Source organism: Globicephala melas, chromosome 9 (genome assembly GCF_963455315.2).
Source record: "Globicephala melas chromosome 9, mGloMel1.2, whole genome shotgun sequence".
NCBI classification, from domain to species: Eukaryota; Metazoa; Chordata; class Mammalia; order Artiodactyla; family Delphinidae; genus Globicephala; species Globicephala melas.
Window position 1 is genome coordinate 21,703,570 of NC_083322.1, and position 17,823 is coordinate 21,721,392.

Below are 17,823 nucleotides of genomic sequence, written 5' to 3' on the forward strand. Positions count from 1 at the left end.
AAAGCAAACCCCATTCTACAGTTGCTCCCAAAGTCCACCACCTCAATTTTGGGATAATTCGTTGTCTATTCAGGTTTTCCACAGATGCAGGGTACAGCAAGTTTATTGCTCCTGAGGCTTCTAGGAGAAATTTCCCCTTCTCTTCTTTGTTCACACAGCTCCTGGGGTTCAGCTTTGGATTTGGCCCTCCCTCTGCGTTTAGGTCGCCTGAGGGCTTCTGTTCCCTTTTGGGAAGTCTGAGGTCTTCTGCCAGTGTTCAGTAGGAGTTGTTACACATGTAGATGTATTTTTGATGTATTTGTGGGGAGGAGGGTGATCTCCACGTCTTACTCCTCTGCCATTTTGAAGGTCCTCATTTTCTGATGTTAAATCAATTTTGTTTGCATTCTTGGGAAAAATGCTACTTGATTATGATATATAATTCTTTTTATGTATTGGTGGATTCAGGTTGCTGATAATTTGTTAAGGAGTTCATATGTCTATGTCAAGAGGGATATTGGTCTGCTGTTTTCTGAGAATTTGTCAGGCTTTGTTATCCAGGTAATAATGGCATCACATCATTAGCTGGGAGGTAGTGTACCCTCATTTATGTTATAAAAGAGTTTGTGAAGGATTGGTATGATTTCTTAAATATTTGGTAGAATTAACCAATGAAGCTGTTGTGACCTTTGCTTTTTTTGAGGGAAGTTTTTGGGTTTTTTTGCGGTACGCAGGCCTCTCACTGCTGTGGCCTCTCCAGTTGTGGAGCACAGGCTCCGGACGTGCAGGCTCAGTGGCCATGGCTCACGGGCCCAGCTGCTCCATGGCATGTGGGATCTTCCCGGACCGGGGCACGAACCCGTGTTCCCTGCATCGGCAGGCAGACTCTCAACCACTGCGCCACCAGGGAAGCCCTTGAGGGAAGATTTTAAGTAACTAACTCACAGGTCTGTTTAGATTCTATATTTCTTTGTAAGTCAGGTTTGGTAGTTTGGTATTTCTAGGGATTTTGCCATTTCATCTAAGTTATCTAATTTGTTGGCATATAGTTGTTTATAATATTCTCTTATAATCATTTAAATTCCTTTAGGATCAGTAGTGTTGTCCTTTACTTCATTCCTGAGTTTGGTAATTTGTATTCTTCGCTTTTTTTTTTCCCTTGTTTAGTCTAGCTAAAGGTTTGTCAATTTTGTTGAATTTTTCCAAAGAACTAGCTTTGTGTTTCGTTCATTTTTTTTATTGTTATTTTTCTGCATTCTAGTCCATTGATCTTTTCTCCGATCTTTATTTACTTTCTTCTTGCTGTGGACTTGGTTTACTCTTCTTTTTCTAATTTCTTTATTGTGGATACTTAGGTTACTGATTTGAGACCTTTCTTCTTTTCTGGTATAGGTGTTTAGAGCTATAAATTTCCCTCCAAGCATTGTTTTGGCTACATCTCATAAATTTTGATTTACTGTGTTTTTGTTGTCATTCTGTTTCAGATTTTTTCTTGTTTTCCATTTGATTTATTCTGGATACATGGGTTACTTAGAAATAAGTTGTTTAATTTCCAAATATTGGAGATTTCCTTTATTTTCTGTTGCTAATTTATAATTTACTTCAGTCGTGGCTGGGGAATATGCTTTGATGACTTCTATCCTTTTAAATGTATTGAGACTTATTTTATGACTGGCATTTAATCTGTGTTTGAGAACTGTTCATATGCACTTGAAAAGAATGTATTTTATAGTCACTGGGTTGAATGTTCTAGGTTGAGTTGAGGAATTAAATTGTTCAGGTCCTCTGTATCCTTGATGATTTTGTCTAGTTGTCCTATCAGCTATTGGGTAGGTATAGACATCTCCAGCTCTTATTGTTAAAAGATCTATTTCTCCTTTAGTGTTAAGTTTTTTTTTGTTTTTGTTTTTGTTTTTTGCGGTACGCGGGCCTCTCACTGCTGCAGCCCCTCCTGTCACGGAGCACAGGCTCTGGACGCGCAGCCCAGTGGCCATGGGTCATGGGCCCAGCCGCCCCGTGGCACATGGGATCCTCCCGGACCAGGGCACGAACCTGCGCCCCCTGCACTGGAAGGCAGACTCCCAACCACTGCGCCACCAGGGAAGCCCTAGTGTTAAGTTTTGCTTCATATGTTTTGAGGCTCTGTTGTTAAGTGTGTATATGTTTATCACTGTTATATCATCCTGATGTATTGAGCAGCTTCTCATTATGTCTCTTTTTGTTTCTTGTAATATTTTGTCTTAAATTCTCTGTCTGATATTAATATAGCCACTCCTGATCTCTTACAATTAGTTTACATGGCATATCTTTTGCCATCATTTTACTTTCATCTCATTTGTATCTTTGAATCTAACGTGTATCTCTTGTAGACGGCACATAGTTTGATTTTGCTTTTTTATCCTGTCTGGCAATCTCTATCTTTTGGTTGGGGTGTTTAGACCTTTCACATTTAATATAATTATTGACATGGTTGTATTTACCTTCGCCATTTTGCTGTTTTTTCTATAGAAGTGTCTGTCTTTTTTGTTCCTCTCTTCCTCTTTGACTGCCTTCTTTTGTGTTAAATAAAATTTTCGTTGAATCATTTTAATTTCTCTGTCGATATTTTTACTGTTTAAAAAGTTGTTTCTCGGGCTTCCCTGGTGGTGCAGTGGTTGGCGGTCTGCCTGCCGATGCAGGGGACGTGGGTTCGTGCCCCGGTCTGGGAGGATCCCACATGCCACGGAGCGGCTAGGCCCGTGGGCCATGACCGCTGGGCCTGCACGTCCGGAGCCTGTGCTCTGCAACGGGAGAGACCACAGCAGTGAGAGGCCCGCGTACCGCAAAAAAAGAAAAAAAAAGTTGTTTCCCTGGGAATTAGAATATGCATTTTAATTTACCATGATCTACTTCAGATTAAGGCTAATTTAATTTTCGTAAAATATAGAATCTTTGCTCCAGTATAGTTCTGTTCTCTCCGTGCTCCTGTTTGCTATTATTGTCATGTATATTACATGTATGTGCATTATCCAATAATGCAGTGTTATAATTATTTTTATACAATTTTATGTCCTTTAATTAGTTAAGAGAAATGAAAAAAATTATTTGTAGAATAATTTATATTAACTCACATATTTACCATTTCTGGTGCACTTTATTTCTCATTGATTATTCATGTCACTGGAGTCAGTCTTTCAGTTTAACAGACTTCGTTTAGTATTTTTTATAAATCAGGTATGTTAGCAATACATTGTCTCAGTCACTGCTTATCTGGGAATGTTCTTTTATTAGCCTTCATTTTTGGAACATAGTTCTGCTGGATAGAGAATTTTTATCTTTTTATTTCAACACTTTGAATATGGCATTCTCTATTTCATTGTTTCAGGTGAAAAGCCACTAATTGTATTGTTGCTCCCCTGTACAATGTGATGAGTAGCTTTTATCTTGCTTCTGTCAAGATTTTCTCTTTGTCTTATGCTTTCAGCACTTTGATTATGGTGTGTCTATATGTGGATCTTTTTTTATTTTTCCAACTTGGGATTTGTTGAGCTTCTCAAGTGTGTAGATTAATATTTTTAACAAATTTTGGTAGTTTTTGGTCATTATTTCTCAGGATATTCCTTTTGTCCCTTTGTCTCTCTCCTTTCCTTCTGGGACTCCTATCATGAAAATGTTGGTACACTTAGTCATATTCCATAGGTCTCCAAGGCTCTGGTTTTTTTTTCCTTCATTCTTTATTTTCCTCAGCTAGATTATCTCAGTTTAACCTATCCTCAAGTTTTCTGGCTTTTTCTACTGTCAGTGCAAATCAGCTGTTGAATTGCAGATTTGAATTTTTTAAAAGTTGTTTCTGAACTCTCTCAGTTTTTTAAAAATTGAAGTACAGTTGATTTACACTACTGTGTTTCAGGTGTACAGCAAAGTGATTCATTCTTTTTTATGGCTGAGTAATCGTGTGTGTGTGTGTGTGTGTGTATTATATATATATGCATATTACCTCTTCTTTATCCATTCATCTGTTGATGGATACTTAGGTTGCTTCCATGTCTTGGCTGTTGTAAATAATGCTGCTATGAACATTGGGGTGCATGTATCTTTTCGAATTAGAGTTTTTGTCTTTTCTGGTTATATGCCCAAGAATAGGATTGCTGGATCATTTGGTAGCTCTATTTTTAGTTTTTTAAGGAACCTCCATACTGTTTTCCCTACTTACTGGTTGCACCAGTTTACATTCCCACCAACAGTGTAGGAGGGTTCCCTTTTTTCCACACCCTCTCCAGCATTTATTATTTATAGACTTTTTTTTTTTTGCGGTACACGGGCCTCTCACTGCTGTGGCCTCTCCAGTTGTGGAGCACAGGCTCCGGACACGCAGGCTCAGCGGCCATGGCTCACGGGCCCAGCTCCTCCGCGGCATGTGGGATCTTCCCGGACCGGGGCACGAACCCGTGTCCCCTGCATCGGCAGGCGGACTCTGAACCACTGCACCACCAGGGAAGCCCTATTTATAGACTTTTTGATGATAGCCATTCTGAGTGGTGTAAAGCGATACCTCCTTGTGGTTTTGATTTGCATTTAATTAGTGATATTGACCATCTTTTCATATGCATGTTGGCCATCTGTATATCTTCTTTGGAAAAACGTCTATGTCATCTGCTCATTTTTTGATTGGGTTGTTTGTTTTTTTGATATGGAGTTTTATGCGCTGTTTGTATATTTTGGAAATTAACCCCTTGTCAGTCACATTGTTTGCAAATATTTGCTTACATTCTATAGGTTGTATTTTCATTTTGTTGATGGTTTCCTTTGCTATGCAGAAGCTTTTAAGTTTGATTAGGTCCCATTTGTTTATTTTTGGGTTTTTTTTCTTTTGCCTTGGGAGACTAGTCTAAGAAAATATTGCTACTATTTATGTCAGAGAATGTTTTGCCTGTCTTCTCTTCTAGGAGTTTTACAGTGTCACATCCTATATGTGTCTTTAAAGCATTTTGAGTTTATTTTTGTATATGATGTGAAGGAGTGTTCTAATTTCATTGATTTACAAATAGCTGTCCAGCTTTCCCAACACCATTTGCTGAAGGCACTGTGTTTTCTCCATCGTATATTCTTGCCTCCTTTGCTGAAGATTAATTGTATGGGTTTGCTTCTGGGCTCTCTATTCTGTTGCATTGATCTATATGTCTGCTTTTGTGCCAATACCACAGTATTTTGATTAGTGTAGCTTTGTAGTATTGTCTGAAGTCTGGGAGAGTTATACCTCCAGCTTTGTTCTTTTTCCTCAGAATTGCTTTGCCAATTCGGGGCCTTCTGTGATTCCATATAAATTTTAGGATTATTTGTTCTAGTTCTGTGAAAACTGTCATGGGTAATTTGATAGATATAGCATTAAATCTGTAGATTGCTTTCAGTAGTATGGCCATTTTAATAATTCTTCCAATCCAAGAGCATGGGATATCTTTTCATTTCTGTGAATCATCTTCAGTTTCCTTTATCAGTGTTTTAGAGTTATCAGCATATAGGTCTTTCACCTCCTTGGTTAGGTTTATTCCTGTGTGTTTGTGTGTGTTTGTGTGTGTTTAGTGCAATTTTAAACTTTTTTTTTTTTTTTACTTTCTGATATTTCATTGTTACTGTAAAGAAATGCAGCAGATTTCTGTATATTAATCTTGTACCCTGCTACCTTGCTGAATTCATTTATTAGTTCTAATAGTTTTTGTGTGGAGTCTTTAGGGTTTTCTGTATAGAGTATTGTGTCATCTGCATATAATGACAATTTTACCTCTTCCCTTCCAATTTGGATACCTTTTATTTCTTTTTCTTGTCTGGTTGCTGAGGCTAGGACTTCCAAAAATATGTTGAATAGCAGTGGTAAGAGTGGGCACCCTTGTCTTCTTCCAGAATTTAGTGGGAAGGCTTTCAGCTTTTTACTGTTGAGTATTGTGTTGGCTCTGGGTTTGTCATAAATGGTTTCTATTGAGATGTATTTCCCCTATACCCACTTCAGTGAGAGTTTTCATCGTGAATGGATGTTGAATTTTATCACATGCTTTTTCTACATCTGTTGAGATGATCATGTGGTTTTTGTCGTTTCTTTTGTTGATGTGGTATATCACGTTGATTGATTTGCATATGTTGAACCATCTTTGTGACCCTGGTAAGAATCCAACTTGATCATGGTGTATGATCCTTTATATGTGTTGTTGGAGTTGGCTTGCTTAAATTTTGTTGAGGACTTTTGCATCTCTATTTGTCAAAGATATTGGCCAGTAATTTTCTTTTTTTTGTAGTGTCTTTGTTTTTGGTATCAGGGTGATGGTGGCTGCATAAACTGACTTTGGGAGTGTTTCCTCCTCTTAAATCTTTTGGAATAATTTGAGAAGGATAGGTATACGTTCCTCTTTGTATGTTTGGTTGAATTCCCTAGTTAAGCCATCTGGTCCTGGATTTTGTTTGTGGGGAGTTTTTTTAGTTTTTTTGTTTGTTTTTTATTACAGATTCTATTTCACTTCTAGTGATTGGTCTGTTCAAATTATGTTTCTTCTTGATTCAATTCTGGCTGTTTCTAAAACCTTTTCTGTTTCTTCTCGGTTGTTCAATTTGTTGGTTTATAACTGTTCATAGTATTTTCTTATGACTTTTTGTATTTCTGCAGTATTGGTTGTTATTTCTCATTTCTTATTTTGTTTATTTGGGGCTTCTCTCTTTTCTTCTTGTTAGCCTGGCTAGAGGTTTGTTGATTTTGTTTATCCTTTCAAAAAAACCAACTCTTGGTTTTATCGAGCTTTTCTATTGTTGTTTTGATCTCTATTTTATTTATTTCCTCTCTGATCTTTATTATTTCCTTCCTTTTAATGACTTTGGTTTTTGTTTATTTTTCTTTTTTCTAATGCTTTTAGGTGGTAGGTTAGGTTATTTGCTTGAGATTTTACTTGTTGCTCAAGAAAGGCCTGTATCACTCTGAATTTCCCTCTTTGAACTATTTCTGCTGCATCGCATAGATTTTGTAAGGTTGTGTTTTCATTGTCGTTTGTCTCGAGGTATTTTCTGATTTCCTCTTTGATTTCATTGTTGACTCATTGGTTTTTTAGTAGGATGTTGTTCAGTCTCCGTGTGATTTTTTTTTCCCATTTTTCTTTCTGTGGTTGATTTCTAGTTTGATACTGTTGTGGTCAGAAAAGATGCTTGAAATAATTTCTGTCTTCTTAAATTCATTGAGCCTTGTTTTGTGTCCTCGTGTGTGGTCTATCCTAGAGAATGTTCCATGAGCACTTGAAAAGAATGTGTATTTTGTTTGTTTTTTGTTTTTGTTTTTTTTGGATGAAGTGTCCTGTAGATACCAATTAAGTACATCTGTTCTGTTGTGTCATTTAGGATCTCTCTTGCCTTATTGATTTTCTGTCTGAAAGATCGTCCATTGATGTCAGTGGGGTGTTAAAGTCTCCTACTATTATTGTATTCCTGTCAATTTCTCCCTTTATGTCTGTTAGTTTTTATTTTGTATATTTAGGTGTTCCTACATTGGGTGCATATATATGTTAACAAGTGTAATGTCCTCTTCTTATATTAATCCCTTTATCATTATATAGTGTCCTTCTTTGTCTTTCTTTTTGGACTTTGTTTTAAAGTCTGTTTTGTCTGATATGAATATCGCTACCCCTGCTTTCTTATTGTTTCCATTTGCATGAAATATCTTTTTCCATCCCCTGACTTTCAATCTATGTGTGACTTTTGCCCTAAAGTGAGTCTCTTGTAGGCAGCATATTGTAGGTACTTGTTCTTTTATCTGAGCAGATTTGAAATTTTTATTCTAGTTATGCATTTTCCAAATCCAGAGTTTCTATTTGGTTCCTTAAAAAAAACAAACAACTCATTTTTTCCTCTTTATTGATACTCTCTCTTGGGTGAGGCATGATTGTCATGCCTTTAACTTTTTAATTCCCTTTAATTCTTTAGATATGGTTTCTTTTGCTTCTTTGAACATATTTATATTAGTTGACTTAAAGGCTTTGCCTAGTACATCCAACATCTGGGCTCCCTCAAGAATAATTTCTATTGACTGCATTTTTCCACTATATATGGGCCATACCTCACTATTTCTTTGTGTGTCATAGCTTTTTGTCAAAAACTGGATATTTAATATACTGTGGTAACTGACAATCTTATTTCCCCCTTTTCCATTCTCAGAGTTTGTTTTTGTTGCTGTTTGTTATTGTTTGTTTAGTGACTTTCCTGGACTAATTCTGCAGTCCTTATTCTTTGTCATGTGTGGCTACTGAAGTCTGCTTGGTTAGCTGAGTTTTCGGATGATTTGACAGATTTTCTTAAATGCTTTTGACCAACATGTCTCCCATCTTTTTTTCAGTGGGCATTTTGTGTGTTGGGGTATGCATAACTGTGCCTAGTCTTCCCTTCCTAATTGTGCAGAAACTCAGTCAAGCATGGGTGAGAGGCTAGAGCTCCGTAAGCTCTTACCTGGGTATTTGCACAGCCTCCTAGATCCCCAGGAATATGTCAGAAATTAAAGCCCCTTATGGGCATCTCATTTCTTAAATTTTCTTTTTAAGTTTTTTTGGCCAGACTCTTGTTTGCGCCAACTAGAATCAGTACCTGTGGCAACTGCAGTGTTAAGCAATCGCTGCTGTTTTTTTGGGAGACAAACCTCCTGGGGATAGGGCTTTCCTCACTGAATGTTCTCAGAGTTAGATGAAATAAAAATTCGCTTCGGGGAATTCCCTGGTGGTCCAGTGGTTTGGACTCCACACTTCCACTGCAGAGTGCATGGGCTTAACCCCTGGTTGGGGAACTGAGATCCCACATGCTGTGTAGTGCGGCCAAAACATTAGCTTCATGAATGGGGCTTTTTTAAGGAGCATCATTCAGGTCAAGTAGTGACAGTGCTCCAGGAACAGGGCTTTTGATGGTGCTCCAAATTCATCTGCCTCCTTCAGTGGCTACTAGGCTGCTGGCTTTCATAGCTAGTATGGTTCTGAGGCCCTGGTTTCCAAGGCTACCATGAAGCTGGGAAGAGGGTATGAAATAGAGCAAGTTACAATACCAGAAAGCTTACTGTTCTTATGAAGATTCAGCTGTTCCTCTTGAATAAATGTTCCTAGGATTGTTGCAATCCTTCAGCTAACTTCTAGAGTGCTGAAAAAGTTGATTTTGAAAATTTACACCAGTATTCTCATTGCTTTTATGGAGGAGTGTATTTTCAGAGGTCCTTCATTCATAATTCCAAAAGTGCTTCTCATTCTGTCTTTGCTTTTTTTTAAAAAAAAATTTATTTATTTCATCACGCCAGGTCTTAATTGCGGCTCATGGGCTTGTTAGTTGCAGCTTGTGGGCTTGTTAGTTGCGGCTCACTGGCTCCTAAGTTGCAGCACACAGGCTCCTTAGTTGTAGCATATGAACTCTCAGTTGCGGCATGCATGTGGGATCTAATTCCCTGACCAGGGATTGAACCCAGGCCCCCTGCATTGGGAGCATGGAATCTTAACCACTGTGCCACCAGGGAAGTCCCCCTGTCTGTGCTTTTAGCCACTATGCACATTGCCTCTGTTCTTTATGATATCTAATTATGGCCTGTGTATATTTATTGTCAGCCATGAAAGTCCAGTCTTCGATTTCATTGAGAGCTGCTTGCGAAATAAACATGAAATGGTTATTTATGAAGCTGCTTCAGCTATCATCCATCTTCCTAACTGTACTGCAAGGGAGTTGGCACCTGCTGTTTCAGGTTAGTTGTATATTTGATAACTGGCTTTTGTTTATTTTCTTATGTTTTTGTTTTAAGTTCCATAGGTCTACAGAATAGGTAATTGAACCTTAGCTCTGTATATGTAGTTTTTACATTTTGATACATAAATGGTTTATTTTAGCTGTTTTTTAGTTACAATTGTACCTCCATATCCTTGGGTTCCACATCCCACCAATTCAACCCAATCGATTCACAGTTGGTTGAATCCTCAGATGTGGAACCTGCAGATACCAAGGGCTGATTGTGCTACACCATTTTATAGAAGGGTCTTTAGCATCCCCAGATTTTGGCATCTGCTAGGGGTCCTGGAAGGTCCGGGGTCCAGTCCCCTGCAGATATGGAGGGGTGACTGTATTTCTTTTTCTGAAGTTATCATTTCCCCATATTAAAAAATTTAAGTTTTTACTTAGAAAACAAGTAACTTTAATGCCTTCAGTTCTCCATGTTTAAAAAACCCATTTGCTCTTACAACCATAAATATTCCTACTCTTTAAATTCAGATATTAATGGGTGTATTAACTTTTTTAGGAAAAAAAATAAACTTTGTTTCCTGTATTTAAAGTTTTTATAGCTCAACAAAAAGTACTTTTTCTATTTTTGATGATGTATTTTTCATGTGAATTTTTTTTTGCGGTACGCGGGCCTCTCACTGTTGTGGCCTCTCCCATTGCAGAGCACAGGCTCCGGACACGCATGCTCAGCGGCCATGGCTCACGGGCCCAGCCGCTCCGCGGCATGTGGAATCCTCCTGGACCGGGGCACAAACCCGTGTCCCCTGCATCGGCAGGCAGACTCTCAACCACTGTGCCACCAGGGAAGCCCCATGTGAATTTTTGATGCTGTCATCTAATTGCCTTATGCGTATTTTGAATGTGATTCTTCATGTACTATATTTTCAGAAACATGCTATATGTTGAAATGAGCTATGTTCACAGTGACCTTTTTTCTTTCCTAGTTCTTCAGCTTTTCTGTAGTTCTCCTAAGCCAGCTTTGAGATATGCAGCTGTGAGGACCTTGAACAAGGTAGGTGTTCCTTTGCTAACTATTGACTTGTATCAGTGTTCAATTGAGAAACAGTAAATACGAAGCATTTGGCTTTCTGTCCAAGGTTAGTAGATATGATTTATGGGCTTCACTTCTGTAGCACCTCACTTGTATTTGCAGCTTTAGATATGGCCATTTATACTATTATTCATGTGCTCAGTAGCCACCTGTAGTTAGTGACTATCATATTAGACACTGCAGATACAGAATATTTCTATCATTACAGGAAGTTCTCTTGGACAATGTTGGTCTATAGCAACACTATCCAATAGAAATACTATGTGAGTCACATATGCAATTTTAAATTTTATTGTAACCACATTAAATTCTTTATGATGAGATTAATTTTAAACATATATTTTATTTACCCTAACATTTATAAAATTTATCAACATGATCAGTATAAAATTATTAGAGATATATTTTACCTTCTGTTTTTTCATACTAAGTCTTTGATATCTGGTGTATATTTTGTATTTACAGCATACCTCTGTTTGGAATAACCACATTTCAAAGGCTTAGTAGTCACTTATGGTTATTGGCTACCATATTGGACAGCATAAATCTAGAGGATAGAGTGCAGAAACACAGAATGAATTAAATAACTATAAAAATTTTATTTATTTATGTTTTTAAATATTTATGTGGCTGTGCTGGGTCTCAGTTGCGGCAGGCAGGCTTCTTAGTTGTGGCTTACGAGCTCCTTAGTTGCGGCTCGCTGGCTTCCTAGTTGTGGCATGCGAACTCTTAGTTGTGGCATGCATGTGGGATCTAGTTCCCTGACCAGGGATCGAACATAGACACCCTGCATTGGGAGTGCGAAGTCCCAACCATTGTGCCACCAGGGAAGTCCCTAAAAATTTTAAATGCAAGTTTAATGTTGTAGAATAATGGTCTACTGTAATATGTGGTCGACTAAATTAATTGTATTAACAACTGGAGGAGAGAAATTTAGAGCAGCCATGGAAGGAGGCTTTATAGAACAATATGAATTGTATTTTGAAGAGTTGATATCGGTCCACATTCCATCATCTATAATCTTGGGACCAGATGTATCTCAGAAATCAGTATTTTGAGAATTTTAGAGAGGTAATATGGTGCCATCTCTTATATTAATACTAACCCCTTTGGGCCTAGAGCAGTTAGACACATTAGACATGTTAATATTTCTGCTTTATACGTATGACTATCCTCACTACATGGAATAAATTAAGACTTAGTTTTACATTAGTTTGGGTCATTTTTTGCTGTTGAGTGAATTCTGATGGCAATACTTTGCTGAGTTCTCAAAATTTTAGCATTATGGGTAAAGGATTCTATACCAGTATTGGATTAGGCAGAGAGGCAAACATCATCAACAAAAGCAAAGAAGCAGGACAATGACAGACATGTTTTATCATGTGAGCAATCCAGTTTGGTTGCAGTTTGCTTGCTTAAATACAGAAGTGTTTTGTAAGTGGTAAGATATTACATTTAAGTGTCTTCGAGTAGTGTTTATCATTCTAGGTCCTACTCTCAGATATTCTTAAAATCTAGTAGAATAGATAACCATGAACACATGTACTATAAGGACGAACAGGCCAACTGTAATAAAAGACAGACTATGATATTGTTATAAAGGTTATAGAAACCTAGGAAGATAAAGTGCTGTGCTATACTGTAACTAGCGGTTAATCACTTATCAAATGATATATCGTATCTTATTTATTACAAACATTCATCTTGAAACAATTGCCTTTTAACGTATGTTGTCCAAAAAGCCATTTACCTTAATTAAAATTTCTGACCAGTCCCTCTCATCAAGCCTCTTAGATAGCCTCATCCACCAGAGGGCAGAGAGCAGAAGCAAGAAGAACTACAGTCCTGCAGCCTGTGGAAAAAAACCACATTCACAGAAAGATAGACAAGATGAAAAGGCAGAGGGCTATGTACCAGATGAAGGAACAAGATAAAACCCAAGAAAAACAACTAAATGAAGTGGAGATAGGCAACGCTCGAGAAAAAGAACTCAGAGTAATGATAGTGAAGATGATCCAGGACCTCGGAAAAACAATGGAGGCAAAGATTGAGAAGATGCAAGAAATGTTTAACAAAGACCTAGAAGAATTAAAGAACAAACAAACAGAGATGAACAATACAATAACTGAAATGAAAACTACATTAGAAGGAGTCGATAGCAGAATAACTGAGGCAGAAGAACAGATAAGTGACCTGGAAGACAGAATGGTGGAATTCACTGCTGCAAAACAGAATAAAGAAAAAAGAATGAAAGAAATGAAGACAGCCTAAGAGACCTCTGGGACAACATTAAACGCAACAACATTCGCATTATAGGGGTCCCAGAAGGAGAAGAGAGAAAGGACCAGAGAAAATATTTGAAGAGATAATAGTTGAAAACTTTCCTAACATGGGAAAGGAAATAGCCACCCAAGTCCAGAAAGCACAGAGAGTCCCATATAGGATAAACCCAAGGAGAAACACGCTGAGACACATAGTAATCAAATTGGCAAAAATTACAGACAAAGAAAAATTACTGAAAGCAGCAAGGGAAAAATGACAAATGACATACAAGGGAACTCCCATAAGGTTAACAGCTGATTTCTCAGCAGAAACTCTACAAGCCAGAAGGGAGTGGCATGATATACTTAAAGTGATGAAAGGGAAGAACCTACAACCAAGATTACACTAACCAGCAAGGATCTCATTCAGATTCGATGGAGAAACTAAAACATTTGCAGATAAGCAAAAGCTGAGAGAATTCAGCACCACCAAACCAGCTCTACAACAAATGCTAAAGGAACTTCTCTAAGTGGGAAACAAAAGAGGAGAAAAGGACCTACAAAAACAAACCCAAAACAAGAAAATGGTCATAGGAACATACATGTCAATAATTACCATAAATGTGAATGGATTAAATGCTCCAACCAAAAGACACAGGCTTGCTGAATGGATACAGAAACAAGACCCATATATATGCTGTCTACAAGAGACCCACTTCAGACCTAGGGACACATACAAACTGAAAGTGAGGGAATGGAAAAAGATATTCCATACAAATGGAAATCAAAAGAAAGCTAGAGTAGCAATACTCAGATGAAATAGACTTTAAAATAAGAATGTGTTAAGAGACAAGGAAGGACACAACATAATGATCAAGGGATCAATCCAAGAAGAAGATATAACAATTATAAATATATATGCACCCAACATAGGAGCACCTCAATACATAAGGCAACTGCTAACAGCTATAAAAGAAGAAACCGACAGTAACACAATAATGGGGGGGACTTTAACACCTCACTTACACCAATGGACAGATCATCCAAAATGAAAATAAATAAGGAAACAGAAGCTTTAAGTGACACAATAGACCAGATAGATTTAATCGATATTTATAGGACATTCCATCCAAAAACAGCAAGATTACACTTTCTTCTCAAGTGCACACAGAACATTCTCCAGGATAGATCACATCCTGGGTCACAAATCAAGCCTCAGTAAATTTAAGAATATTGAAATCATATCAAGCATCTTTTCTGACCACAGTGCTATGATATTAGAAATGAATTACAGGGAAAAAAATGTAAAAAACACAAACACACAGAGGCTAAACAATACGTTACTAAATAACCAAGAGTTCACTGAAGAAATCAGAGGAAATCAAAAAATACCTAGAGACAAATGACAATGAAAACACGATGATCCAAAACCTATGGGATGCAGCAAAAGCAGTTCTAAGAGGGAAGTTTATAGCTACACAAGCCTACCTCAAGAAACAAGAAAAATCTCAAAAAAGCAATCTCACCTTACACCTAAAGGAACTAGAGAAAGAAGAATAAACAAAACCCAAAGTTCGCAAAAGGAAAGAAATCATAAAGATCAGAGCAGAAATAAATGAAGTAGAAACAAAACAATAGCAAAGATCAGTAAAACTAAAAGCTGGTTCTTTGAGAAGATAAACAAAATAGATAAACCATTAGCCAGACTCATCAAGAAAAAGAGCGAGAGGACTCAAATCAATAAAATTAGAAATGAAAAAGGAGAAGTTACAACAGACACCACAGAAATACAAAGCATCCTAAGAGACTACTACAAGTAACTCTATGCCAATGAAATGGACAATCTGGAAGAAATGGACAAATTCTTAGAAAGATATAACCTTCCAAGACTGAACCAGGAAGAAACAGAAAATATGAAAAGACCAATCACAAGTAATGAAATTGAAACTGTGATTAAAAATCTTCCAACATGGCTTCCCTGGTGGCGCAGTGGTTGAGAATCCACCTGCCGATGTAGGGGACACAGGTTTGTGCCCCGGTCCAGGAAGATCCCACGTGCCGCGGAGCAGCTGGGCCGTGAGCCATGGCCGCTGAGCCTGCATGTCCAGAGCCTGTGCTCCGCAACGGGAAAGGCCACAACAATGAGAGGCCCACCTACTGCAAAAAAAAAAAAAAATCTTCCAAGAAACAAAACTCCTGGACCAGATGGCTTCACAGGTGAATTCTATCAAACATTTAGAGAAGAGCTAACACCCATCCTTCTCAAACTCTTCCAAAAAATTGCAAAGGAGGGAACACTCCCAAACTCATTCTGGGAGGCCACCATCACCCTGATACCAAAACCAGACAAAGGTACTACAAAAAAAGAAAATTACAGACCAATATCACTGATGAACATAGATGCAAAAATCCTTAACAAAATACTAGCAAACAGAATCCAACAACACACTAAAAGGATCATACACCATGATCAAGTGGGATTTATCCCAGGGATTCAAGGATTCTTCAATATATGCAAATCAATCAATGTGATACACCATATTAACAAATTGAAGAATAAAAACCATATGATCATCTCAATAGATGCAGAAAAAGCTTTTGACAAAATTCAACACCCATTTATGATAAAAACTCTCCAGAAAGGGCATAGAGGGAACCTACCTCAATATAATAAAGGCCATATATGACAAACCCACAGCAAACATCATTCTCAATGGTGAAACACTGAAAGCATTTCCTCTAAGATCAGGAATAAGACAGATGTCCACTCTCACCACTATTATTCAACATAGCTTTGGAAGTCCTAGCCACGGCAATCAGAGAAGAAAAAGAAATAAAAGGAATACAAATTGGAAAAGAAGAAGTAAAACTGTCACTGTTTGCAGATGACATGATACTATACATAGAGAATCCTAAAAATGCCACCAGAAAACTACTAGAGCTAATCAATGAATTTGGTAAAGTTGCAAGATACAAAATTAATGCACAGAAATCTCTTGCATTTGTATTCACTAATGATGAAAAATCTGAAAGAGAAATTAAGGAAACACTCCCACTTACCATTGCAACATAAAGAATAAAATACCTAGGAATAAACCTACCTAGGGAGACAGAAGACCTGTATGCAGAAAACTATAAGACACTGATGAAAGAAATTAAAGATGATACATACAAATGGTGAGATATACCATGTTCTTGGATTGGAAGAATCAATATTGTGAAAATGACTGTACTACCCAAAGCAATCTACAGATTCAATGCAATCCCTATCAAATTACCAATGGCATTTTTTACATAACTAGAACAAAGTAAACTTAAAATTTGTGGAGACACAAAAGACCCTGAATAGCCAAAGCAGTCTTGAGGGAAAACAACAGAGCTGGAGGAATCAGACTCCCTGACTTCAGACTATACTACGAAGCTACAGTAATCAAGACAATATGGTACTGGCATAAGAAAAGAAACATAGATCAATGGAACAAGATAGAAAGCCCAGAGATAAACCCACACACCTATGGTCAACTAACCTATGACAAAGGAGGCAAGGATATACAATGGAGAAAAGACAGTCTCTTCAATAAGTGCTGCTGGGGAAACTGGACAGCTACATGTAAAAGAATGAAATTAGAACACTCCCTAACACCATACACAAAAATAAACACAAAATGGATTCAAGGTCTTCCCTGGTGGTGCAGTGGTTGAGAGTCTGCCTGCCTCTGCAGGGGACATGGGTTCATGCCCTGGTCTGGGAGGATCTCACATGCCACAGAGCGGCTGGACCCGTTAGCCATGGCTGCTGAGCCTGCACATCCAGGGCCTGTGCTTCGCGATGGGAGAGGCCACAACAGTGAGAGGCCCGTGTACCGCAAAAAAAAAAAAAAAAAAAAAAAAAAATGGATTAGAGACCTAAATGTAAGACCGGACACTATAAAACTCTTTAGAGGAAAACATAGGAAGAACACTCTTTGACATAAATCATAGCAAGATCTTTTTTGATCCACGTCCTAGAGTAATGGAAATAAGCACAAAAGTAATCAAATGGCACCTAATGAAACTAGAAAGCTTTTTGCACAGTAAAGGAAACCATAAACAAGACGAAAAGACAACCTCAGAATGGGAGAAAATATTCACAAACAAATCAATGGACAAAGGATTAATCTCCAAGATTTATAAACAGCTCATGCAGCTCAATATTAAAGAAACAAACAACCCAATCCAAAAATGGGCAGAAGGCCTAAATAGACCTTTCTCCAAAGGAGACATACACATGGCCAAGAAGCACATGAAAAGCTGCTCATCACTAATTATTAGAGAAATGCAAATCACCTCACACCAGTTCGAACGTGCATCATCAGAAAATATACAAACAGCAAATGCTGGAGAGGGTGTGGAGAAAAGGGAGCCCTCTTGCACTGTTGGTGGGAATGTAAATTGATACAGACACTATGGAGAACAGTATGGAGGTTCCTTAAAAAACTAAAACTAGAATTACCATATGATCCGGCAATCCCACTACTGGGCATATACCCAGAGAAAACCATAATTCAAAAAGACACATGCACCCCAATGTTTATGGCAGCACTGTTTATAATAGCCAGGCATGGAAGCAACCTAAATGCCCATCTACAGAGGAATGGATAAAGAAGATGTACATATACACAATGGAATATTACTCAGCCATAAAAAGGAACAAAATTGAGTCATTTGTTGAGACATGGATGGATCTAGAGACTGTCTAGAGAGTGAAGTAAGTCAGAAAGAGAAAAACAAATATCGTATATTAAC

General features: G+C 37.8%; 1 protein-coding gene across 2 annotated transcripts in view; it reads left to right on the plus strand.

Moving 5' to 3' along the window:
- COPG2 (COPI coat complex subunit gamma 2) overlaps positions 1–17,823 on the plus strand; it is a 129,746-nt gene that overhangs the window by 53,417 nt on the left and 58,506 nt on the right. For both annotated transcript variants that reach the window (XM_060305306.1, XM_060305307.1), the window contains 2 exons: positions 9,561–9,694; positions 10,671–10,738. In XM_060305306.1, coding sequence (XP_060161289.1) covers positions 9,561–9,694; positions 10,671–10,738 — 202 coding nt within the window. The remainder of the gene's footprint in view (positions 1–9,560; positions 9,695–10,670; positions 10,739–17,823) is intronic.